We start from the raw sequence: 26999 nt of genomic DNA on the forward strand, positions 1-26999 counted from the left end.
TCGCAGGGTGAACTTGGCAGGCTATAAGCTGCTTGGTTAAGTTAGTGAATTTTTTTAAAACGAGACATTACTGAGATAATGCTTTGCAATTCTTTCTAAAGGGTGATGAGAAATTATTCCTACATTATAACTGAATGAAAAGAGATGGACATCAGGCTTTATTAATTAATGGCAGCAAAGTGCAAATGAATAATGCTACATATCTACATAATGTGTAAAAAGCATTATAATTGTTAACAAAAAGCTGTTTTATTTAGAAGACATCAGGAGTAGTGCTTATACTTAACAGCTTGACAGCCCTAAATAGAATTAGCTATGTAGAAACAGTTAATTCTTCAGCCAGTTTTGCCCAATTCCTTTCTATAATATAACTGTACTTTTATCTAGCCATAATTCTAGGGAAGCATGTCTCCGTCCCCTCATTGGTCTTTCTGCTACATAAGTAGAAAACATTTTAAGCTCCACATCACCAGGTGGAAGATATTCACTAAGACGGAGTAAAGACCCAGTACATTAGAGTTGTTTGGCTTCTTGCAGATGTCTCCACAGCATGCACTATTTAAGCTAAATTGTGTCAGGAAAACAGTAATTTAAAAAAGAAAACAAGTAAAAAATGCTGTAATGTCCGATAGGGGCATTACATTACTTGGAAGAATTACAGATCTGTAACATTTTGAATTCCAGGGAATAGCAACATTGAAACTTTTAAGAGAACCATATAGATTTTTCAAAAGTAAATGAGACCCACCCTGTCGAACAGGATACTATTATCTGATCCTACTAGTCAGTAGAGTGCTTCATATCCTCATTGTAAGGTGATGATATGGCCATAACTGATGAATGGAATTGTTGCTTATTTATTCTATTATAATTTAGAACAGACCATGGAATTCCTCACGTGGAGCTGTGAGGAAGTAACTTCTCACCATTCTAGTCCAATTATACAAAAAGGACTTTTGTTTAAATCATTGATTAAGCTCACATCTTTTTTTTTTACTTCTCAATCTAAGTCTCTTGCACTGTTAAAACCGCCTTGTTGGCTTTTTAAATCCCCAAACCCAATACTGCTGCTGCTAATAGCATTAATGTTTTCTGAGCTGTGTGGAAAAAATGGATGCATAAAAGCCTGTCATTGAGCTGTCTGACATAATCCCTTGTCTTCAGCTGTCTCTTAGAAAGTCATTAAGGTAGTAGATAGGTCACCGTAACCCAGACATCCTCAGTCAAATGAAGAAGGCCTAACATGAAATATTTACCTTTAGAATATTTCTTCCTTCAATGGCTGTCAACAAAGGTAGCAATGGCAATTTCTATATGTCAGTCATTTAGACCTTGCTGCAGCCATGGTAAAAGCATGAGTTTCTAATGGTCACTAGTGTGAAGAACAGTCGTCTTTTCTCAAGACTTCTCACTCTTCCCTAAAAGGTGTTCTCCACACATCCCTGCAAGAAAGGGAAGGAATGAGAAAAAGCCTGAGAGCGTCATTGAAGGATTTAATACATAACTGTATGGAAAAATTATCGCATTACTTTTCTCTGATCCTCTAACACCTCTATTTTACTTGACAGAGTAGAGTTTATCCCTTTAGACTCAGCCCAACAGTTGTTGATCAGACAAAACCTTGTGTCAGAGAAGGCTCTGCCTGAGCGTGGATGACAGAGTATATTGCAAGATTTATGCTAAATGACGTGCGTATTTTTCAGCATATAGGGGAAAGAATGATGGGGATTTGTGTTTAGAACTTCTGGCTCTCTCCTAAAATATTATAAGGAACATTCTGCTCTTTCTTGCCAGTTCTTTTTTGCCCATAAAGTACTGCAATATCTACAATGAAATGTAGATAGTGACATTTATTTATGAACCTTGCCAAGGCCTGGGAATAAAAAATAAATAAATCCATATTTATTTTCTTTATAGAAGGGAAAGATGCTCCCTTACGACTAGTTTGGCACTAGCCAAAAAGCATTAAACGGTGCTTATAGAATTCTCATAGAATTTGGAAATAACTCACCAATTGGAAAATGCAGAGAAATATATCACATCATGCCTTTATGGCACAGGTAGTAATGATGTAGAGTTACACTACAAATATTGATATAAAATAGTGTCTAACATAAAGTAATTCACAGGATGTATTCCTGTGAATACGTCCAATAACAGGCACTTGATGGTGTCCCTGAGCCTGTCTGTTGCTACTCATTTCTGTTTCAAGTGGGCACACTTAAATTTGGACATTTCTTTCTATTGCCTCTTGAAATTCTAAGCTATAGTTTACCACTCCCTGAATGAAAACACACTTTTCACAGATCAAACAAAGCAAAGGCCAGAAAAACAACTGTGTCAAGCATTCCATGAGGCCAGTGTTGTTTGCGTGAAACTTTTATCAAACAGTTGCAAATAATGAACAAACTTATGCTTGTCAGTCCAGGTAGCCAGAATTTTTCAGATCATAACTCTTTCTCTCTGTATGTGTAAAGCCCAATCAAGCACAGCCTTGATCCTGAATACGGGGATATCTAAGTGCTGCTACAATAAGAGGTGTTTGATAATAAGCATAATCTATGCATAGACAAATATGAAAAGTCATTTGGTAATAAATTCCTTGATTACTCTTGCGGTAGCATTTCTTTTTAAAATTATCCAAACAAAACCAGTTTACCAGGCCAGTGGTTTGGATGCTTACAGTTTTATTCTGTCTCTAGATTGGAGAACCAAAGCTTGTGTTCTGCCTGGACTGCTCTGCAGAAGCCATGAGCAGTCGCCTTCTGATCAGAAATCAGAGCAGTCAGCAGTCTGATAGTGCTGAAACCATCAAGGAAGGAATCGAAAGCTATTACCAAGCATCAAAACCTATGATTGCATACTATGAAAGGAAGACACAGTTATGCAAGGTAAATTGCTTGACCTTTTTAATTAAATTACTGTTTGTTACTTCCATTATGTGAGCAATATTTGGAAAATACTGACACACCACCATTTATGAACTGTATTAGTTTCTGCACTTTCCAGTTCGTTCTCATCTTATGCTTCCCTGGTTTGTTTGCAACTTTTACAAGCTTCTGAGTTCCACAGTACAATTTGAAAGAATAAAAACACAGATTTATCCTGAGCCTGAGAACATACACTGAATCACTACCTCATCTGTACAGAATCTCTTGTTGAACATTAATGCTGGAAAGCTTTTCTTTAAGTATTAGGATTTATTTCTCTATAAGGGCTTTCAGAATTAGGATGAAAGATTATGTTAATCCAAAGCCCTTTAGTTAAATTTTAAAAATTGACAGTGTATATCCTGAAATAAAACAGACTTGCAAACAAGAAAGATCTTTCTGCTGGAATAAGTGACATAGTTACTTTAATTTCAGTGAAATACCTCAGTTTACACCTGCTCAGGATGTGATGTTTAAAGCATTCTTATTATACTCTGATAGATGCTTCACAGAGAAGCCAGACAAATTCCATCAGTGCAATTAACTGATGTACATGCTGGCCCATCTGTAAACTCATTTACATGGGATGTTTATATTTCTTTTTATATCTTTCTCTGCTCCTTCATGGCAACTGTCCCTTCAGCTACAGAAAGATCTACTCATACTGGTCCTTCTTGTCCTAAATCGAAAGAATCCAATAATAGTTTCTGGAAATATTATGGGAGCTTTTTTCTAGAGTCTGTAGCAAACATGGAAATCACATACCCAAAACATTTCCCCTCTGCAAAGTTCCTAAAAGAGAAACATGCAGCTAATTTATGCACCCATATCCTGACCTGAGAACAGAGTAAATGACATAGTCCTGAGAAAAATGATACACCACAGGAGAGTCCTGTTTGGTGTCCTTTGCTAACCCCACAATAAGTGCATAGAACTTAACTCTAAAGTGGCAGGAAAAAAATCCCCAATTACTTTTCTTTTTTAAGCTTAAGAACAATTGTCTGGTTTTATTTCTATTTTCTTTGGCAAGCTACCTTGACAACATGGCAAGGATGTGAATTCAGTACAATACACAATACACCAATACTGCGATGCAAAGGAAAACTGAGCTCTCTGTATGGCAAAGATCTTTTTCCAGTGACCCGTGCCTACCACAGTGTTTCTGTTTTTGAAGCATCAGGGAAGTGACAGTCCTAAAGAGAATGAAACTACATTAAATGCTTTCACACAGATTTTGTATTCATGGTCTGCCTTATTTCACTTGACCTGGACCCTTCTTGCCCTTCTTTAATACTTCTGCTGCAAGTTTCTGCTCCATCTCCTATGCAACCTGTGCAATGGCAAAACATGCAGTCTTTTCTGGAAAGCTTATAGCTCATTAGCTCCTTAATGGACTTGCCTAGTCTATGAGTCAGAACTGGATACGTGCTTTGTAGTCTTTTATCATTACTTTTGGGGGCAACTGACATTGCACGGTAGAAAATATTTGTGTATTGCTTGAACAGTGCTTACACTGTTTTGTTACAGTGTGTGTACATTGTACTTGCTTCTGGTGAATGTAGGTGTTCAATGTACTTACATCTTCTGGGCAGAACTGCTGGGCATGAAAGCTCTGTAAAATCAGCTTCATAAACATTATCATGTAAAATGACCTTTTAAGGTTGAAAAATATGTTCTATTTTTCTTGAACACAGGTACTCTGTATTGAAACGTGTGCCTCATCTGCTTTTTACTAAACTGATAAAATGCACATCTGCTATCAAAGGTGTGATTCCATTATGGATTTAAAGTAGGGAGATGCCTTCTCCCCCACTCAGCCCTCATGAGGTAGAGAAGTACATGCTCAGTTATTTATCAGTATTTAGAGAACACTGCCAAAAGTCAGCAGAGGTAGACTTTTAAAATTAATCCTTCCAAGGCTGTCCTTGTCACCCCCAGCCAGCCTCAGGTACAAACGTGCAGCCCTGGTGCCTGTACAGCAAAGAGCAGAAGAAAATGTGGTTTCCATACAAGAAGCATGTTAACATTTTATTGTTCATGGATGAGAGAAGTGATTTTTTTTTTAAAAAGTGTTGTTGGACATTTGTGGGAATCTATGTTAAAGTTTACTTTGCACATACAGTAGAAGTGGAGAAGTAGGTCTGAGCACCCCCTTGCACAGGGCGGTTGACTTCAATAGCTATTCTGACCCAAATACTCCCTCAGTTCTGCAGTGGACAGTGCTGGAATGAAAAAAACGTTCAGTTTTGGAAATACACTAAATACTGTGAAACAAAGTGATTTCTTTTCTGGAAGTAATGCTTGATTAGGAAATTTTTCTAGACAATTTTCCTGGATTAGTGAACTCAAAAGGTTTATTCATAGTCTGATTTAGTCAATGACACAACTCAAACATAGTACCTGGCATAGTGGCATCCTTCCAGTGCCCGGCCCTGCTTTGAGCAGGAGGTTGGACTAGATGACCCACTGAGGTTCTTTCCAACCTGTATTATCACGTAAGCACACATCTTATAAACCTATACATTATTTGGCTCAACAATTTGAAAACTAAAGACAAAGAAGAAACAGCTGAGATTTGGTCAACAGCTGTTTTGAAACAAGAAGGGGTATATAATGCAAAATGTGTAAATGTTAGCTATGTGGGAAATTAAGAGAAAATAGACATTTAGGTTTACAGTTTTAAAACTATTTTAGCAGTGAATATGTTTAAGCTGCATGTGTTGAAAAAAGCTGAGAGAAAGGGGGAAATCTGCAATACCCAGGACACAGGGTTAGTTTCTTATTTATGGCAATATATTTTACAAAGTGCTAAGCACTGACATTAACAGCCACTCTGATGTTCTCTGAATGAAGAAAGGAAATTCAGGTGGAAAGCAGAAAAACTATCAGTATTACTTCTGACTGCATTTTTTTTTGGTGTAGGCTAGGCTAAAATAGTCCTTGGGTTTTGTTATTTATAATATCATGTGCATACACAGAAGGCTGCGACTTCAGGCAGTCTAACATATTTAATATTTTTCTTCCTAGTTTTAATTATAACAGCACACGTTTTCAGCTTTGGGGATCTGTTCATTCCTAAGTGGGTTTTATTACTCTCCAGCATTGACCAGTGCTGGCTGAAGATGTTAATGCTTCTGTTAAGATGTTCCTGCCTCTGTAATTCTGCTCACGGAAAGAACTGTGTATATGCTTCCTAACCCATTTCAGGAAAAGCCACCAAAGTTAATTTACAAGCTTTTATTTGATTCGAAGACCCCTTAAAATAAATTATCTCATCTACATTGATGGATTTTTTAAAATAATCCATGGACCTTCATGTAAATACAGACCAGAGGCTTGTGCCCTCTTTCTCAGGCAAAGCTGGTGGGATCCAATAGCTTCAGGGAAGTGATGTCTTACCTGAAGGTGGTGTTTGCAGATCCGGATCAGTCTGTGATCCCAGAATAAGTGACGGCCGAAGCATCTGAAGAGAAGCTATTTAAGAGAGGAAGAGAAGCAGGATCTAAAAGAATCTTCAGTTGCCGCCTTCTGGAAAGTTATTCCTTCCCGAGCTTGTTTTTTCAACAGAAGCAGCTCTTCAGTGAAAGGCCCATATGAGCTTTATACCCCTTGAGATTCCAGCCGTGCACTTTTTTAAGAATTCAGAGGAGTGTATCTTAAGGTTTTAAGAGGAATATTAGAGTCTAAATCCCACCTAACTGCCATGAAGATTCAGCATTAACCTTTTCTACCAGCTTACTGCAATGTGCGACTAAGCACCACTAATAATTGTAGGTGAAATAGTGTGTAAATGATCATGTTTTGTGGGGCTTAACTGTAGCACCCAGTCCCTGCTTTGCCACAGAAAAGAAAAATAAAATTATTAAATAGACTTGTTTAACAAGAAAATAGGGTTGGCATATTGGTATTACTTGATTTCTCCATTTTAAGCGTATTTAGGGCTGGGCGAAGTTTTCCACAGGTTAGGAACAGCACATAGCGATGGCGGTATGTGTTTAACTTGTCCTATCCAGCTAAAAGCTTCCAGTCCTGAACCAGGCAGATTAAATATGGAAATGTAAAATCCAGTCCTGGGCATAAGGCCAGTGAAAAGTCTGGTGTGGGAATTAGGTGTTGGATGAGCGCTCAGTGGAGAAGAAACTGATCCTTTGCTCCATGTCAAGGTGTGCCTTGAGAATACATTGTCAAATTAGCTTTCTTATTCTCTGCATTGCCATGGGTGTTACAGCATGGATGGAAGGAGCCTAATAAACACAGCAGAGACAGAAAAACTCAAGTCTGGCCAAGCTTCCTCTGCAGTCATTAGGAATTCTCTCATTGCTTTACTTGTACAGAAGAGACAAAGGTATATGATTGTAAGAACATTCCCATTTTAACCAATGGCCTTGTCTAAACCTAGAGTTGTTGTGCATAGATGCATTCATAAATAACTAATATGATGTTTGGAAATGGAATATTTTTCCGTTCTGCTGATCTCTGAACACGAACAGTGACCTGATGAAGCTGCCAAAAGATCAGGACTCTGTTTGAAATTTCCCTTTGACCAAGATTACCTGTCCGTGTTTCTGCTCAGCAGTGGAAGTGTGACGAATACACAAAGGCTGGAGACTTTGGGTGCAGATGAAACATCTGTGAACCTGACAGGAATAAATAATAGTGATCCTTCCAGCCATCCAGCTGAGATTAAGAACTGTGATATAATTCACGGGGAATTATTTACAAGGGAAGATAAACTGACTGAAGAATGAAGGGCAAAGAATGACAGTGTCCTCTGCTCACTTTTCTGCTAAGGCATTAAGTTGCTGAATTGTGTTCTGGAATGTAAAGTAGTTGTAACAGTAAATTAGAAATTTTCCAATTTTTTTAAAAATCATGTTTGGGGAATATAGTTTAATATTCCATAATTTCTTTCATATTCAGTTACAGAACACCCACTTGCCCCCAAGGACAGCAAGCGGGGGTTTTTTAACAAAGACCTTGTGCTGGAAATGCAAGGACTGAAAGCACTCCTCACAAAAACAACAGTTGCAAGCTGCCTGATTCTGTGGGAATCAGATGTTTCAGATTAATGAAATTAAACAAAATACACTATGGTAGCTGTAGTAAACAGGTAGATACTGTTGTGTTTAGATTTATTTCTCAGTGATTTCCAAGGTCGCTGGCCAGAAAAGTGCATCTGAAAATTTAGTCGGCACCTGCTTGTGTTTTAAAGTGGCTAAATGTAAATACCTCTGAATATATGTCCCTCTGTCAATTGAGAAGAAAGAGAGACAAAAACCTGATTGGTTTTAGCATCTGACTCATCCTTTAAAGCTTTTTTCAAGTGACAGTATGTGGGAGGGTAATAACTAATAGAGAAGAGCAATGCACTGGTATTCAAGCAAGACAAAACTGATCCTACCTAGCTAACTTAAGACACCTGGTAGGTGTCTGACATACAAGTTGCCTATTCAAAGTCATCTGAGGAAAAGGGGCACGAGTGTAACCAGGAAGGTGAGTGGTCCCGAGCAGAGGATTTTCAAGGATGTCCAAAAACCTTCACTGTTTCAGATCACAGGCTATGGAAGCTTAGCCTACAAAGTTCAACCAAAATGCATTTCTCTTTTTCTTTCTTCTTTTTTCACAATGCTGTTCTACTGTTGCTTTCTAAAATCAGTTGCAGTGACATGCTGGGCAAGCGGTAGTTACGAGATTCTTAGCACAAACATTTCCCATAACCATTATGAAAGAGCAAGTGACCATCCAGCCTCTCACCGTCTTCCACTTCTAAGCCTTCTCAAGCTGATCCCCTGCTTGAAGTGTCTCCGGGGAAGGGTAAATGTGTACTTTTCCCTTTAGAGAAGGGATAATCAATGGTAATAGTGATAGCAGGTATGAAATGTATTTCCATCTTTTGAAAGGTTGTCAGAGAATCATTAACCCTGGTCGGTAAGTAGGCGAGGAACAAAGGAACAAGCATTTCCATGTCATCCCCCTTGGTGCCTTGTGACCTATTAGATGAGACACTCTAGATGTATACGTCAGAAACATTATCAGGGGATTACAGATAAAACACAGTGGCAAATTCATACCAAATGCCAGCAGGTATCAGGGCAGCATGTTTCACCTGGTTTTCCAGACAGCTTGATCCATTGCTCTGAGAAGCAGGTACTGCGCTGTCTCAGAGAGGTTTTTAACACTCTTTTTAATGACAAAGATAAAAATGTTAGTGACAACGCAGCTGAACTTGACTGACCTTCACTAAGAGGCTTCTAAGTAGTAAGTTTATTCCAGAGTCTCTGCCTATCTTTCCAGAAATGGTGGTCTTCAGCTAGCCTTTCTACAGCCAGCTGGGGTTTTCTCAGTGGCAGTGTACATTTAGGCTTCTAAATCCCAAAACCTACAACAAACAGAGATTTGATGACAGAAAATTTAATGGCTGCTATTAATGCCATAAGGAGCAACACTGTACTATGGAGATGATTACTCCAGTCATTTTTCATATAAGTTCATTAAACTTCTCAGTATTTGAGGTTACCTAAAGCCACAGTGGTGTTTCAATACTGGAAGCACTATGGAAAACTGTATCTGGTTCTTGCTTTTACGAGAAGACAGTAGCCTTGAATAACCTTGGAAACAGTCCTAATTTATGAGGTTAGAATCTAAGAAAGAGAAGTACACAGTTTTCTCTCCTGGAGCTGCAGCAAGTGTCATTGAATTACTGTGGTACTAGCTGTGAATTATTGTCACATTAAGTTAGTTTTGTGCCACGACTTTAAGTTAGTTTTATGAATTGGACCTTTGTTATTTAGGAGGCAGGCATGGGACGCACTGGGGCTGTCATTAGTCGCACTCATCCATATTTTACTGTGCCTGTTGGGAAGTCAGTGTTCCAGCCAGTCATAAATGGTGGCGGTTTCCACGCTTACAAACCTATTTCTTCATCACAGCTGCCTCCATGTAGACCTGAGTATTGGTCCCAGTTCTAGAAGAGGTCACTGAAAAGCCAGTGGCAATCAGCTGTGCTGATTAGTTAGATCAGTTAGCCAGTGCAGATATATTGATGGAATAAAGTGATAATAAAAATACACATGAAGATAAGAGAGCTTTGAAGTGGCTGTGGTCTTCACCCTGTGTGAAGTAGATTTCCTGTGGGATAGCTATGTGAAAAGAGGTGTCTTGGCAGGTGAGACAGACAAAACCAGTGGCTTTATAGCAGCCGAGGTGGCAGTTGCTAGTTTCCTTGTAACTGAAGGAGGCAGGCGTTTGGTCCAGAATGGTTCACCGTACCCCTTTTCTCTTGGCTGCTCTTCAGTAACCCCCTCCTAAACCCTTTGCTTCTGTGGCTTAGAGGGCTCTTGAGAGACACGCAGCCCTTGTTTGAGAGCTGCCCTTTCCCGGGCACCGCCTGCTGCTTCACAGACTGCTCCAGCCCACGCGTACTTCAGCATGACATAAAGCAACAACGTCGGTGAACACCAACATGACAGAGAACAAGGGGAGCAAGAGAACTGTGCTTCCGAGAGCTTGCCAGGAGGGGAGAGGGTAGTCCTGCTCGGAGCGTGAGACACTCTTGCAGTGAGTCCAAGGAGACTGGACCCAGGCAGGCATGGCTCCGTAAAAGGCTGGCCAGGCTGGGCGTTTCCAGTGCTGGAGCTGCCGTGTGTGGAGGTATTGTGGCTGGATGTGCCAGCACTTCTGACAGGATGCAACAAGGGACCAAACTTTGCAGCACCTGCAGATGCCACCAAGAGCAAAACGAAGCTGCAGAGCGTGAGTGCAGTCCCTTGCTGGATCTCTGCAAGGAGCAGCTGCTGACTCCCACATGAGACTTGGTACCGAGGGACTTAAACGTACATTAAGTGCACTCAGACTGTACAGGAGTGGGCTGCAAGCCAACGGCGTATCCGAGAAGAATTTCATAGCCTATTTCAAAAATACATTTTGTTTTAGTTTGAAACTCCTTTTATTCTCCTGCAGAACAAAGAGCTGGCAGAAAGTATGATGGTCAGGAGTGTCCCCTTCAAACATTACAATTTGTCTGGCATCCTAGACAGCAACTTGGAGATGAAAATGCAGCACATATTCAGAAAAAAAGGCTTTAGCGAAGTTATCAGGGGTCCATTTAAATGTGTGCGTGCTTCATGGCACACATGCATGAAGAGTAAGCATGGAGAAGCCAAGGGGAAGCTTACTTGAGTTGAGAATCAAAGCTTTCACCAGGCATTTGAGAGGAACTGAATAATTAGCAGATGCAATCCGTGTGGTGTGCACAGCCAGCGTGACAGCTTCTTCTGTCACTACCGTGAAGACAAAAGACATCTCTCCTTCCTCAAGTAATGACCTGCATGACACTCACTGCATGGGATGGACAAGGAACTCACTGCTCGGAAATCCTGGTGCTACATTACGTTTTCTAGGGAACACACAGCAGCATTACTGGCTACCAACATCATTCCTCTATGCTAAAATGCAGTGCTCTGTTTCTCTAGGAGCACAAATTGGTCTTGGTTTTGTTGAGGTTCAATTGTGAAAAATAACCTGAACAACCTGGACAACTGCTGGCCAAAACCGAATCTTTGACGTGTTAAAAGAAAAAAAAATTCTTCAATGAAAGTGAGTTCTCGTACAACATAACCAGTGCCGCTATGAAACATGCGTTGGCCAAAGGTCATCGTAACACCAGAACCAATTCACCAAGCTTGCAAATAGAAATGCACAGAAACACACAACCTTGCAAAGTCAGTGCCATGTGAAAGCTTTTAGGTCAGTCACAGCGTTACATACTGTGACACTTTAGATGGCAAGAAACAAGTCAGTGCAATTCTTCTCATTACTGGTATGATATCCAAGTTACTCTGTTAGGTTTCTTTTGGAGAGTATTAAATGTTAAAAATAGTTTCTAAAAACCTTTCAAAACTGTTCTGTATACACCAAAGGTGTAATTTTACTTTAAAACATGAGTACTCAGGAGAAAGAACTTAAGCTCCCTCATTTGATTAATGTACTTTGCTCCAGACAACAGAGCCTACAGAAACTTCTCACATAAATCTGTGGAAATGGTGAATAATTTGGTTTATGGAAGCTGCCTCTCTACATTATAATGCTCATAACATGAAACAGAACATCTTTTATTTTATATGGGACTATTTTTTTGTGCCAGTGTTTGGGTGCTGAGATAATTCTTTGTAACTTAGTCAAAACAATGGTTTTTGTCTGCTTCACAGGTGGATGCAGAAGGAACACAGGAGGATGTTTTTCTGGAAGTCTGCAAGACAATTGACTCTTTTCTGAAAAAGGAAGAAGCAGCATTTTCTTTTCCAGCAGAAACGCCGTAGCGGCATGTACACAGCCTCACCTCACGGGCACTTGACAGTCACGATTAAAATGCTGTTCAAAGCAATACTGCTTTCTTGAGAGGTATCTGGAATTTGTGCATGTGGTACGTTGTTACTTTAGATGAAATCTTTTTTCTCTGTTCTGATAATACACTCAATAGAAAGTGGTCTGTATGCTAACTCTACACTAAGAATTGTACATATTGGTTGTTTGCTCTTCACGGGTTACAAGCAGCATGGTGAACAGCAGCTCCGGTTTGTATTTCATGGTCTCATACATTTGATTGGAAATCACAGTGCCTGGCCAGCAGCGAGCTCTTCCACCACATCATTCACCATTTAGCATATTTAACTTTAAGATCACCGCGTACAAGTTTCCCATTGGTTGTTATTTTCTTTGGATTAACAGTATTGATTTTTGTGGTGCCATTTAGCTTGTTCTTGGGCTTCAGTGACTAAAATCTGTTCTCCATTACATGCAGCTGTGAGACAGCTGGAATTAGTCAAGCTAGAAGTTAAAATAAACTTTCCACACATCCCCAGAACACTATTACAACAAGAAGCAGAGAAATTAATTCAAGGTGAAGATACAATTGAATATTGTGGAAGGCTGTCAAGCCGTTATTGTGGAACAGACACCACTTCTGAGATAGCCTTGTCTTCTGCTGGGAATTGTAGGCTATTATGACAACTTCTCAGTTTTGTGAGCTAAGTGTGCAATCCCATAATTATTCGTATTAACAGCAGGTTTATTGTATTATTAAAGTGTACATATAAAGATGACTATAAGCCAGAAGGTATGGAGATGTCTTTAAATCATACTTTGGGAGTATTTCAAAAGCAAAATTCAGATCATCTGTTGTGTTGTACTGACATGGCCAAAACTATTTTGGGGGAAGGGGCCGGTTGTCACCAAACCAAAACAAAAAAGGATACTGTCAGGGATTGCTCCATATTGCTTGCATCTTTAGCAAGCCATTTTTCCATAATAATCTGCAAAAAAAGTCTGTAAAAGTCGTACCGTATTTCTGTTAGGTTAACCAAAATGTCGTGGAGTGTCTTTGGTATACTGATAGCTAAATAAAAGTGTGTTTGACATTCCTGTGAAGTAACTGCATCCTCTTACTGGAACTACTGGATGAATTCCCAGTTGAAGTGGGCTGCATGATTGCTCGTGCTGTCAAAGTTGTACTGTATGCGGCAGATTTGTATTTTTGAAGTTACCTTTCTTGTAATGAAGACATAGTACAAATAAAACATAAAAAAATGAGGAGTAATGATTTCTGTTACAGTATATGTGGGTTTAATCCTTTTCAAAGCACAGTACATGACTTGAAAATATAGCTCAGATCAGCATGCTTACAGAGTATGTCCTTTTTCCATTCAGGGCAGATTCTTCTGTTTTCTTTTTCTTCCTCAGCATTTGCCCTGTAAATGCTAATTCAATTATTTTTAAGGGACTGTTTTAAGATACATTCTTATCCTTCATATCCTGGATGTTCCTTCTTTCCTGGGTCCTTTTATAGCCTACATTTTACCTCTGATGCTCTAGGAGGTGCTTCTCCAGCTCCAGACCCGTGCTGTTAAGTGACCAGTAACGCCTGCAGTACAACAGCTTTAAGGAAGAGACTTGCAGAATGCACCAGCATGCGAAGGCAGGTTTTTCTAAACCGAGCCTGGAAGCACTAGCAGCTGGCTGGTGTAGTATTTTTTCCAAAAAAAACATAAAATACTCTGGAGCTACCATGAAGCTGCAAATTCATCTGGGTAGGTTTTCTGGAGTATTTATTATTACTTCTAATTACAATGTAAGTTTAAAAGTGTGGAGTATCATACTTGTGCACAATGGGGAAAAAGACAACAATCAGCTGCCTTTTTTTTTTTTAATTCAAATTACGAAAATTATTTAACATATAGTTTCAGTTTAATTTTTCTTCCTGCTTTTTCTGGTCTTTTTTGTGGAAAAAAAACAAAAAAAATCCCATGCTCGACTGGGTGTATGTGCATTAAGTATCTATTTGCGTATGTTCATAATGTATGCAGGAGAAATAGCTGTATATGCATGCATATGGAAATATAAATATTTATACATATTCAATAAAAAAGAGGACTTATCCAAGACACTTCTTTCTCAGGCGATTCAGACTTGAAATTCTCCTTCTGCTTCCAAACTCATTCACATTACACCGTGGCTTTTCGTTCTTCCCAAGCTATGCTAAATTGGTGACTAGATATTTTCACTAATGTACTTCCATTATTTTCTTCCACTATTTTTTCAGGCTATCCACAGAAAACAAGTATTACTGCAGATTCTCTCCCTGATAATACACCTTCAACAACTCTAGCTTCCTATAAACAGCAGGAATAATGTGGAAAGCTCTTTTTGTTTTTTAATGGTATTAGAGAGCCCCTCAGAGCAGTATCTTTTCCAATTAAGAACTAAAATACAACATGTGAATTTGTGTTGTATTTTTTTAAAGTTTATTAAATTATCTAAGTGTACTAGATATGCGAGATATGTTTACATATGATACTTGCTCAGTGTTTTAGTAACTGCACTGTATTACCTTCTAAATAGATTAAATGCTTAAATTTTTTTGTTTTCTGAAGCAAAAAATAACTACACCTAAAGTTATTGCAGAACTTAATACTCAGCAGTTTATAATTAAAGTTATTAGGTGCAGCCAGCCAACGATCTTTCTTATTGCCATCTTTTAAAGACAGATTAGTTACTCTTCTAGCTAATTACTCTGAGTATTCAAGTTTCAAAGCAACTGGAAGTCTATTACAGTTATGAAATATCAAGTGTTTCTGAATCACAAGCTACACATATTTCAATAGAAAATATATTAACTAAAATATGTCACAATAATTACAGAGCTTCTCAGACAATGGTATACAGTGTACCAAGGGTACTAAAATCTGAATTTTATGCGATCTGGAAAAGAACAGTCTGCAAGTAAGATATGAGAAAACTAAAATGCTAATCCTGCAAAAAGCAAAGCATGTTTTAGTAGGCGCAGAGCACCATCAGTTCCCATTGAAATGAACAGCAGAGGAAGGCGCTGGGCATCCTGCAGGTCTGCATAGTGCATATTTGTATGACGTATTAAAATGTCCTTTTAATGTTTTCCGTCTTGATTAAAAAGTCAGAACTACACAGAAAGGAAGTCACAGCAAGCATTCTATATATAAACAGACTGTATCCACATAGTTTATTTCTCACAGTTCTCCTGACAATTGAACATTATTTAAGAACATACTGTATACACAGATAAGAAGAAACATACAAAATGTTTTAAATGATGCACAACAAAATCCAGCAGTATAAAAGAATGCATGTGAACCCTTGCTCACTGCTCAGGCTAAATTTAATCACTGTTTAAATAGTAATAAAAATACAATCTTTCATGGATCTTGTGCAGACTACAAAAGAGGAAAAATTATTACCATATATATGATTTATATTAGGCAGTTTTCTTTGATGAGTTGCACTAACAACTCCAAATACAGAGGCAGAAGGCTGTGTATTTTATTTTAAAGGAGTTAATGTTGAGTATTAGAGAGTTTACACAGTTACTACCACTGGCACTTTTCACCATATTTTGTACACATCACATGATCATCTTATATAACATTACATTTAAAAAATATATCTGAGTGACAATTTTATAACATTCACACACCATGAGCTGGTTAAGGAAGCAATGCCACAGTTGCCCCCTGTAGTGCTTCACTGTTGGTAAATAGAGTTCATCGTGGTTTACAAAAAAAAAAAAAAAAATTAAATTGAAAGTCAATGTGATTAAGCAGCTCCGATTTAATAAAGGCCTGTAACCAACCACCGCTGAGACAGTGAGTATTTTTTAGAGTACATCCTAGAAGCAAACACTGTCATTGGTTAAAACCTTGCCTAAGGAAGTCAGTTACTGTGCTGAAAACTATTTCACAACAAAACTGCAAGCTACTAAACTGTTTTTATATAAATACTTCATCTCCTCTGGATCTCATTATAACCAAGTTCTTCAAAGCCTTTGGAATTTACTCTATCTTTAATGTGTGCTCTCATTTCTGGCTCACCCTTTTATATGTTTTTCTTTTGTGTTTAGATTCACCACCTAAAAATGACTAACGTGGTGAAAAAAAGTCTCCCAGTGAAACCTTCTGCACACTAGGAATGTTCAGCTGCTGTTCAGTGATCTAGAACCATGACAGCTCAAAGCTGTAGTTTGACAAGTACACCCAGGAAGCTGTCATGCTGTGAGCGACATTTCAGGGAAAGCAGAGTCTTTCCAAAATGTGCACAGAATTAACAATGGTGCCATTGTTATTTTTCAAAGAGGATAGTAGGCCCAAGATGGTAGATCTGCTTCCCATGTCATCTATTTGCTGGAAAGTAGTTTGGGTCAAGGTAATTGTAACTGGTGCCCTGGGACATGCAGTAGTCTCTGTCTAAAAATGTCTCTGCTCTGTAAATAGGTTCTAACTGATGATCTTCCTTATGAATCTCTGTTTCATGCAGACTGCAAGGGAAAGAAAAAGATAACAGTTTAAAAGTTAAATATTTTTCATATCTTTAACTTCCAGAAACAGCGATCACATTAACAAATTCACACCACATTTGATACCAATTACTTCATAAAGTGTAATTTCCCCCACTATTTAACAGTGGCAAACCTATCTGTCCACTTTTAAGAAAAAAAAAAATGTATACATCCAGAACATGCTTACAAAATATATGTCCCACAAATACATGCTAAAGTATCTTCCACTTTACCCAATACAGGATACGCGTCCTATGCTGCAGCAAAGAATTCCAACATAGACAGCAATTAATCCACATAGAGACATTCAAGCTAATTACAAATAACAAGTAGAAGCATATGCTGCTCACCAGTCAGAACAAGCATCACAGAAATCCAAGGACATTTCTTGAGGGCAGTCTTGGCAGTGCCACCGAACACCCTGGATAGGTTCAATTCCGCAGTTATCACACTGTGAGGCAGATGGAAGAGCACTGAAAAAACAGCAGCTGCAACCACTTACGTTACTAAGAGTATACACCAATATACCACACAGAAAGGCATGTACGCAGGTCGATTACTGCTAGCCCACACGGTTCAACCCTTCTCACCACAGACCAGAATGTATTCACGGATAAAAAAAGTCTCCACACTCTAGGGGAGGCCCTCCAGAGCCCTGAGGATTGACCAGTCTTTGCTTCCCGCTCCCCGAACGCTCCATGTTGTCACTACCCTCCTGCTCAACCAAAGCAGACCTGGTCCTGCCTGCAGTCACTGCTTACCCTCACATGGCTGTAAGAACTGCTGTGACACAACACATCAATGTGATGTTTCTATAGTTTAAGTCCAACCATATAAAATGGCTAAATATAGACCCACTTTCCATGCCAGAAGCAAGCAGTAAGACCAGACCAGCAGAGCTTGTCGGGAGGCTGCAGATCAGGACAGGAGAGGTCAGACTGATGTACTTTCACACTCGGGAAATACAGTAACACATTACAGGTGGGCTGGAACTAAAAGCTAGGTGGCTGGGAAGGAAGTAGGACAACATGTTCAGGGAAGTAAACAGAAGTCTAAAACTAAAGCTGAGCAAGAATCCCCTAAGGAGAATCAGGGACAACTCAACAGCAGCTAAGTGCAAGAAGAGTCTGGCATGAAGAGGAGGAAACTACGACGAAACATCAAGACTGGATGAAAAATTCATGATGGTAGAGAACAGAGGCAGAAACGCAGAAATATTTGATAAAAAAAAACCCTGGAAAATGGGACTTGGAGGCAAGGAGAACTTTTCAAAAATCTAAACTATGAAGTGTGCTGCAGAGACAGGATTGACAAGGAAGAAGAAATGTGGGAAACAAGCCTGTGCTCCCATAGCTCCTCCTCCTTCAGAACCTGACGTTCTCTCACAGCATCTGTGAAAGCCACTTGCACAGCAGCTTGTTCCTGGCCACAACTAACCCACTCAAGGTTACTAACACCTTACAAACAGATTTGGCACGGCTGAATCCCTTCCTTCCACAGATGGCTTTCAGAATTTGAGGGCTGATAATGAGGAGGGACTAAGCATACTCTCAGCTGTTCTCTGAAAATACCAAATTCAGAATAATGCTAAATCCTTAAAAAAAATAATAATAATTGGTTCTAGTTATCTCACTTTGAGAACCAAGACAGTGGAAACCCTTGACCTTAATTTCCGTGCTCCAGCTTCCCTCTCCCCTGTGAAACAGAAATACCATGCCCTTGATTTCCTAAGGGGAAAAAAAAATGTTTGCAAAGTGCTCTGATATTACAGCAATGAAAGCCATAAAAGCCCACAAGAGATTCAATAATTCAATATTCAGAGTTTGAATAATGTGTAGTAAATGAGGCTGAAGGCCATGCAGAACCAAGTGTTACGGGGTGAGCTCTGTCCAGCCCATGCACTGAACAAGGCAGCAGCACTCCTGAGGGAAAACAGCATCTAATCATGTCATTTCCTAGTTTACTATAATGTATAATAAAACGAAATTCAGATTGCAAAGAAACTTTCAAACTTCTTGACACTGCAGAATGCCATTTTACTTTTCAGAGTAATATTATGTAGAAAAAGCAACTAGTTTGTTACCTAGAAGTCTGGTCTGCCTGATCAGCTTTGATTTTTCGGGGAAGAAAACACTAAGTTAAAAAACAAAAGATAAAACCAGAAAAACAAACGCACCACACTAACTTTGAAAAAAAATAGCAAAAATAGAAAGCACCTTGGTGGTCTAACAACATGATTAAGTCTGTCAGTGTCAACTGATGAGGCTGTCTTAATTTTCTAGTCATTTTGAACTGAACTATAAACTGAGTATCTTTGCATTCTTATATAAATGGGTATTACAAAATAAATCTAGCTGCATAACAGTAAACAAACTGAAGAAACTGTTCTAAGGTAGCAACTGGTCACACAGAAAATCCCTTGCAAACCATAAAATATAATTTAGAGAATGCCCTTTCTTTCTGGTCACCTATTAATGGTTGATACTGGAACAACACATTAACTTAACATTCATTTTTGTAATTTCATGTAACCATTGTTTGGTGTCCTTGCTTCAACTTCTGTGAGTTATTACTTGATAGGATTGCAAAGGTGCTACAAAACAAAAAGATCATCCACCTATTACTGTTCTTATTCAACAACTTTGTCCCTTCTTTGGCCTCAGGTGGAGGAAAAATTACTGCAAACTCATAATCAGAGAATTATCATCAATGAATCATTGTCAATGCACGGTGTGGTGTCAAATGGAATTCTATAATGATTTAACAAGGCTCTAGAGCTTTATTTTCATGATATGAATGAGGAAAAGACAGTATGCATATGAATTTTCATACAGTATCAGTATTCAGTGAAACGTGAGCTATTGGAAAGACTGAATTACTTGGGTTGTTTTTATTAAAGATGAGGGAAAGTAGGCCCAGTGACCAAGAACTACGGAACCAAACTTGGTATATTAAACAAAGCCTTTTTAGGAAATCCAAACCATGTTCTATTTGAAAACTTCTACAATCCACTGAGTAACAGAAGAACATCTCTTAAACTCACCTTGAATCCCACATGCTGCACAAACCCACTTTCTGCATGCATCTGCTGGAGTTTCTGTTTCTTCAATTTTTTAAACTCTAACAGTTCTTTGTATTCAGGTAACTCTCGATATGTTATTGGAATACTCTCTTCATCCTGTTATGGTTTTAAAAGAACAACGAACAAACAAAACCAAAAAATATTCTTTAGTAATATAATAACTAGTAAGACGTATATTCCATAAATCACTCTCTGTGATTAATAATCTTTGAGAAAATGCTGGCAATATATTCTAACTAAGAAACATACTGGGAAATTACTTCTAAAACCCACACAAAACAGCACATACAGCTAACTTACATTTTATTCGATATTATTTCTACTTTATTATTTGTATTAAAACAAAACGCACATTATCCTACAAACAAGTGTCTTCTGGTGAAGAGCTCAGTTGTAGTATAAAGGAGAGAGAAGTGTCAAGTAACCTAAATTCCTAAGGTTTTTCTCTCCTTTTAGATACCTAACTGCAATTTGCAGACAATCCACTTGTCCATACATTGGCAGCTGCAGTAGAAGACTTAGCTTTTGTTCAAGACAAAGTTTATTTTAGTTTGAAATACTTAGCAACAGATATTATACTTGCGAACTGACATTTCAGGTCAGTTTTATCAAGTTAATTGATCTTTCTCTCTACTATTCTGTGGAATGGTATAGAATATTACTATTCTAAAGATCAGAACAGGGTTTGTAATTAAGTACTTTCAAAGCTCTGAAAATAATGAGAACAAATAATACCCAAAAACATTTTACAGTTTGTTTGCTCAAGCTCAGGTTTTTAAAAGACCCATAAATAAAGCCAGTACCAAGTTTCTACTATATGTATTTTTTATTTGAAGACAGTCAATCCTAACAGTGTTAACTTCTCACCTTTATCTGTAAGAATAAGAAGTGATGAGAAGCATCATTCCATGACTGGAAAAGTAGAAATCTCAGTTATCCAACCTCTTAATCCTTTTACTTTGTGCAGTCTCTTAACAGCTCAGGAAAAACATTGCTTTTTTTCCTAAATTACAAAAAATTTTGTCTCCCTACAGGCTGGTGCATACAATTTTGCCAGAGACTTACAACAAATGGTTCTCTCTTTTTAAAGAAACACACCGTTTCTGGTTTTTCTCATCTAATTTTCTTCAACAAAGGTTGAAGACTTCTATGTCATGAGAAGACAGGAGCTCTCATTCTAATTCAGGTGCCCATTTCAAGATGGCTATTTAATTGTAGCAGCTGTATTTGGTAGATATCAGCTGTTTTCAAAGATGGCAAGTCTATTGATGCAGAGCAGTTTTCAGATCCTATACTGATAGCAATGTTCAGTTATGGGAAACAACTACAAGATAGTAATCAAAATTCTTCTAATGTAGCCTACACACATAATTTCAATTTCTTTTTATGAATCTGTGAAGATTAAAGAATCTGTATTATTTAGTAAGTTTCTTAAAGTGAGGGAAAGAGGTTTGCTCTTTAGTGTTAAATTTCTAAAGGCCTTATCAATTAATTAATTGTAATTATGAACCTATAATAAAGGAATAGGCTGTAAACATTCAGAAAAATCGAAGTTAAATGACATGATCAAATTGTGCGTTAATAAGCTACATTTCTTAATATAAAACAGGAAATCACCTTCCACGCAAATCTCTAAAGTTTTTCTGAGGAAAAACTGTCTGGCACAAAATAACTGTATATTGAAAAAACTGTGCTGTAATAGCTCCCTGTGTGGACACTTCATTCTGGAATAGTAAGTAGTTGTATTCTAGAATAATTAGACTACTCATAAAATGAAGTAATCATCACTGAAAAGTAAGTTCACTCTGTTGGGAATAGAAGGTCTTCACTTGGGAATAACTCATTTATATTAAAACCATTTTTCAGGAATGGTTATGCCAGTCAAGCTGACTGGTAATATCGAGGCAAAATCTTTTGTCTTCAGAAGGGAACCTGGTACTTCCATTGTAAAGAAGTCAAAGAAAACCCTTCCTATGATTTTCTTGCTACACTGAATCTATTCCCCACCATGCTGATGCAAAGTGTTTTTCTCCAAGACAGTGACAGTCACTGAGATCTGACTTTTAACATTAGAACAGAATCCTGTACATTCATTTCGAATGTAATTCATGATGTCTTTTCTTTCAAACTGGTTCTATTTTGCACTGATAATAGGGATCTTTTTGGTCACCTGTGTCTTTCTACATTACTGCAAGCCCGAAATATATCCATCTGGAAATGCTGCACTATTGAAAAAAAGAAAAGATGAAGCCAGATTTTAAAAAAAATGGGGGGACCCCCACAAGTCCACCATTATCACTGCAAAACCGTAAAAGAGCAACTTCTATCCAAATTAAAATAAATCCCAGTTGATTTATGGTGCCCGTATTTATTAGTGTTAGGACACCATGGCAAAACCAAAATGTTTTAGGAAAATATTCAGAAGTTAGAAAGTATGTATTTAAAACCAATACAGAACAAAAGAATGCTTGCTCAGAACCAGTTCAACTGACGTAATAGTAATCTGCATCTCTTCTAATATGCATTTTTCTTTCCAGTTTCTTTTAAGGTTATTATTAGAATATACGAAGTTACCAGGAACATCTGTAGATGAACCGAATGACCATAAAGACCATCAGCGAGAGAATACAGAACACCAATGAAGGCTGAGTAATATACAAGCAACTTTAGTAATTTAAGGAAGACTATGCAGTGCATGCGAAAAAGTCAATAAAGAAAACGAATGGACTTCTGCTGGGTGGCCTTAATACTTCTGTTATGCAACAGGCTTTTCACACACAAGATGTCACTAGTCTCACAAAAAAGAAAAAGAAAAAAAAATAACAAGTCAGGTTCCTCCAGTAAAGCCACAGTGATTCACACAAACTGTGAAACTTGCCCAGCATCCCAGTGGTAGGATATAGTCCCTCTAAGATTCTATATGGAAGTGGGAAAGACGTATGCCTAAATTCTTATAGCACTGCATGTAATAAATTAGGGAAGTGGAACACTACATGATGTAATAATATATTGGGTTAGGATTTCTGCTAGAATTGCTTCTAAGAACATACATTCGCTTGTTGACCGACAACACAGTCTGTTAGTTCACACTCTGAAGCAGATTTTTTAAAAATCCATAATTAAATTAGACAGTGAAGGAAGACAAAAACCAATGATGCCAATAGCTTTTAAACTTTACCAGAGCTCTATGTAACTCTTCTAAAAATTAATCTTTGAACAGAATCATAACTATATAGTTTATATGACTTTCAAACATGTCAGATCACTTTTTGGAAATATGCAACTGAAACTTTCTAGAGCTGTTTCAGGAGAAAACCGTTTATTACTTCTTTTATGAACTTCCTTTCTGATTTGGTCTAAGTTTTCTGCAGCTGGAGACCTTTATATTAAAGATGTGTTTGTAATTCAAAATGGCTCATGTTTCTTGCCACAATTTAATACTTAGTTGATGATATTCATTTTATAGCAAAGATGCTTAATCCTTATAGTATTCATACAGTAAGGTTAAAATGACAGTAAGCAAGAAATTCTTGGACTTATTTAAAAGACGTACCGATACTTCCTCTTCTGCTGCAGTATCCATATGGCTGTGAAAACTGGATCTGTCATCATCTTCATCCATATAAACTGGAGGTTCATGAGATGTCATAAAAGTTGAAGGTTTGAAAAGATGTTTATTTAAAGGATGCTGCCGTCTACTTGATGACTACAGTGAAAAAATGATATATTTTAAAAAACATTCCTTGGCTATTATTTAAGTAATCCCCATCGATAAAAACTTGCCAGAAATTTGCTCTTTTGCACTAAACAGTCTATCATCTTTCCAATTATTTTTACTTAAACCTCTACACCAAAGCCTCATACAGGTGGAGTTTTTCTTCCCTGTAACAAGTGAAATCAGATGAACAGTGCAACGCTTCTTTGGTAAGAATGCAGTAAGAAAGAGCCCTTACCATAAAACCCCTACCATCTAAATAGATTAAATCGACAACAATAGAAAAACAGAAAATAAAGGTCTTCTGATTTTGAAGACTGAGAACCAAAGTGCAAAGAGATTTAAAGATTTCCAAGCGTCATGAATGGTATGAGCATGAGACTAAACAAAGAAGTAGTTTTGCACAGGTCCAAGAGCCAAGAGACCAGTCCATACTTGACATGTATTATCAACTTCTTATATTAATTTGTGCCTTAGAAAATCTAATCTAGGCTAATTGTCCAGATTTCTTTCCTAGTCCAGGGAGAGAAAAGGCAATTCATCCCACCACAAAAGAGGTTTCTAAGACTTAGAAAGAATTGTCCTCTGAGGGTTCTTTTTCATTGTCACTGACTGGAAAAGGAACCTAAAAAACGTTAGATGAGATAAATTACTCCATTAGTATGTATCTAAAACCTTTCAACTTTAATGCTGTCTGAAGGTGTAGAATGCATGGCAGTGTTAAAATAGATTACTTAAAGGCACTCAGATTCTATTACTTATTCCCCATGGAAGGATGTTAAATATCAAAAAAGAAGAATTTAGGGTTAATGAAACTGACTCAACTTTTTACCTAGCTACTTTCCAGACCAGCATTTTGACATCCTAAATATCAAATCTTATATTCCTCAATTTAAAGAAAACAGTGTGAATCAAAACCCAGAAGTATGAAAAGTGTTTTTTTAATAATCATAAAAGAAGATTGTCTTACACTGTGTCTAGCTTCTGTCATGCAGATAAAGCATAAGGAATATTTACAACAGTTAATACTTTCTCTTTTTCTGCAAGACTTTTTATCCCAAAGGCTCCTATATCAGTTACAAACTCGTAATAATATAATACAACCACTTATCTCTAAAGAGGGATTCAACCTCTAAAGAGGGATCTAGCGTTATTTTACAGTTGTGCATAGCTTAAATAGTAAAGGCAAAGATCACACAGATCCTCTCTGATGGAATGTATCTACGCAGATAGAAATATAACAAGGAATTGAGATTAGCTCCATTCACTCTTAAGGGAAGAGATGAAGACTGTAGGAACGATTGGAAGCTGGTACCTCAGATCTGCAGAACTACAGTGCACAAAATAAAAATGAACATTTTGTTCTAACACTAATGTATTATTCATTGTGTTGAATTTCTTCACCTTCTGTCTTATGATCACTGACTTCCCGTGTTTTGCTGCTGTTCTGGTTTCCTTTAAGATTTCACCCCCGGCAAAATACCTCTATTTACAAGATTAGATGGTATCTCATCTTGAGCTGACACAGTCATTTAAATTTTCTCTTAATAGAAACAGATAGAAAACAGATCTGCATTCAATGATAGATCTGGGAACCAAGAAAAGAAAACTGTCTATGCTTGAATAGTAGCACTATTACACATACAGTTATGACCTAGGAATTTAACTGAGAATTTGAATTCACTTTTTAACATGATACTACTTCTGGTGAGGAATGAACTAAAATACTACATAAAAGAAGACAGTTTGAAAAAAAAATCATTTTTCCTGTGGGAAATATATTTTCTGGCTTAAGCTTAAAAGCACGTGCAGAAATGATATTATATAAGCATTACATTGAAAACGATAAGCCATAATTGAAGAACTGAATACTAGAGTCCTAAATCTTTGATTCAGTTTTATTTTCACCACTAGTAGATAACTGTTATACAGGACAACAAATTAATGCATCCTGTTCAATTTCCTGTATCACTTATCAGATGAGACACTATGTCATACAAGGAAATACACACAGTAACTTCCACAAGATGTTCAAGAACTGAGTAGGCTTTTCACCTCCCCAGTAACCATTTAAAATAAGCATCCCGGGCCATCCCCATGGAGAAATTCAAGTACCTTCTTGAGAAGCATTCCTTTTGACAGTTATCTACATTAAACATGTCTGTGGTTTTTATTCTCTCATAGATACTTGCTTTAAGTATCAGCATCTGAATTCCATACTTCTATTACTGGCAATAAAGCAGATATCGCTGTTTACACCATATGTGCATACTCAATATCGAAATAAGGACAGCATAAGCATGACCCAGGCTTCCAACACCCCTTGCATTTCCTTTCTGCCACATTATGATATCTCCACTGGAGACCTGGGAATAACTACAGCCTGGTACAGTGCTGTCAATCTGTGCTCTAAGTAGACAGCTATATCTTAGCAGACTGAGAGCTCTATTCCCCACATACACTGTGTGATTTTTTATCTGCTGTATTTCTTATGTAGGATACAAATAGAAAATGGAGACACTGCCTTAATACAAACCAGGGCATAATGACTTTACTCCTATGACCTGGTAATAAGGATATGAATCATACTGTGAAAAAAAGACATTAGTAGTAGATTTGTTCTACATACAAGCTCAAGAAAAATCGGTAGGATAGTAGCACTAGTGCTGTAGTGTAAGAATACGAAAAATTTTATTAAAAAATGTTTCACTCTTGGTTATACACAAAGAAGTGGCGTTAAAGAACTTATGGATTGCTGTTCAAATTAGTGAAAAATGGTTACAATGTCATGTACTGATTAAGTATTCCCACTGTTTATCAAATGCAGTGATCTGCTGCCTGGCAGCATTGCTTACATTCTGTAATAACAGTCTTTCCAAATAGAACTAGGAGGAAAGAAGAAAAGATATGTGACTAAGGCCATTTAAAATGGTAAGGTGACATAAAGAACTCAAGAGATTATAATTTTCAGAACTAAAATTTCAACCCCTTTTGAAATGAGCGCCACAGTATAGCAAATTGTACAAGTAATTTAGAGTTCTGACAGATGAATCTCACAACAGTATTTAACATTTCAATGTTTCCAGGTGTTTTTTTGGTTCTTCTGTCAGAAAGTGCTTTTCCAATAGAAAATGCAGCAGAGTCATGTCTGCACCTTCCCTGCCTCTCTTTATAGAGCAGAACAGTAGAGTAAAAATCCTGGTAAAAGTAAAATGGTATTACCATGGTGGATGGCAAACTGGAATGCCTGTGACATGAGCACTTATTGTTTGCAGTAACTTCAGAGAATACTAGGAGACAACTGGGGGTGTGTAACATTTTAAATCATTAGAGATGAGCTGTGGTGGATCTTTCTATCAGGCCCCTCTGGCAGCAACTTTTGTTCTCAACCTTTCAAGGGACTAAAATCTG

General features: G+C 37.7%; 2 protein-coding genes across 4 annotated transcripts in view; one reads left to right on the top strand and one right to left on the bottom strand.

The window, feature by feature from the left end:
• Positions 1–14559, top strand: part of AK5 (adenylate kinase 5) — a 99978-nt gene extending 85419 nt beyond the window's left edge. Inside the window, exons 13-14 of the mRNA XM_056355901.1 lie at positions 2703–2891; positions 12137–14559. Of these exons, the coding sequence (XP_056211876.1) occupies positions 2703–2891; positions 12137–12247 (300 nt within the window). The 3' untranslated portion in view covers positions 12248–14559. The remainder of the gene's footprint in view (positions 1–2702; positions 2892–12136) is intronic.
• Positions 14560–15437: 878 nt separating this feature from the next.
• The window catches only part of ZZZ3 (zinc finger ZZ-type containing 3), a 64099-nt gene continuing 52537 nt past the window's right edge, over positions 15438–26999 (bottom strand). For all 3 annotated transcript variants that reach the window (XM_056355898.1, XM_056355896.1, XM_056355897.1), the window contains exons 10-13: positions 23427–23579; positions 19835–19969; positions 17142–17242; positions 15438–16770 (exon numbers count right to left, since the gene is read on the bottom strand). In XM_056355898.1, coding sequence (XP_056211873.1) covers positions 16626–16770; positions 17142–17242; positions 19835–19969; positions 23427–23579 — 534 coding nt within the window. In that variant the 3' untranslated portion in view covers positions 15438–16625. The remainder of the gene's footprint in view (positions 16771–17141; positions 17243–19834; positions 19970–23426; positions 23580–26999) is intronic.

The sequence above is a fragment of the Falco biarmicus genome, chromosome 11, assembly GCF_023638135.1.
Source record: "Falco biarmicus isolate bFalBia1 chromosome 11, bFalBia1.pri, whole genome shotgun sequence".
In the NCBI taxonomy this organism is placed as follows: domain Eukaryota; kingdom Metazoa; phylum Chordata; class Aves; order Falconiformes; family Falconidae; genus Falco; species Falco biarmicus.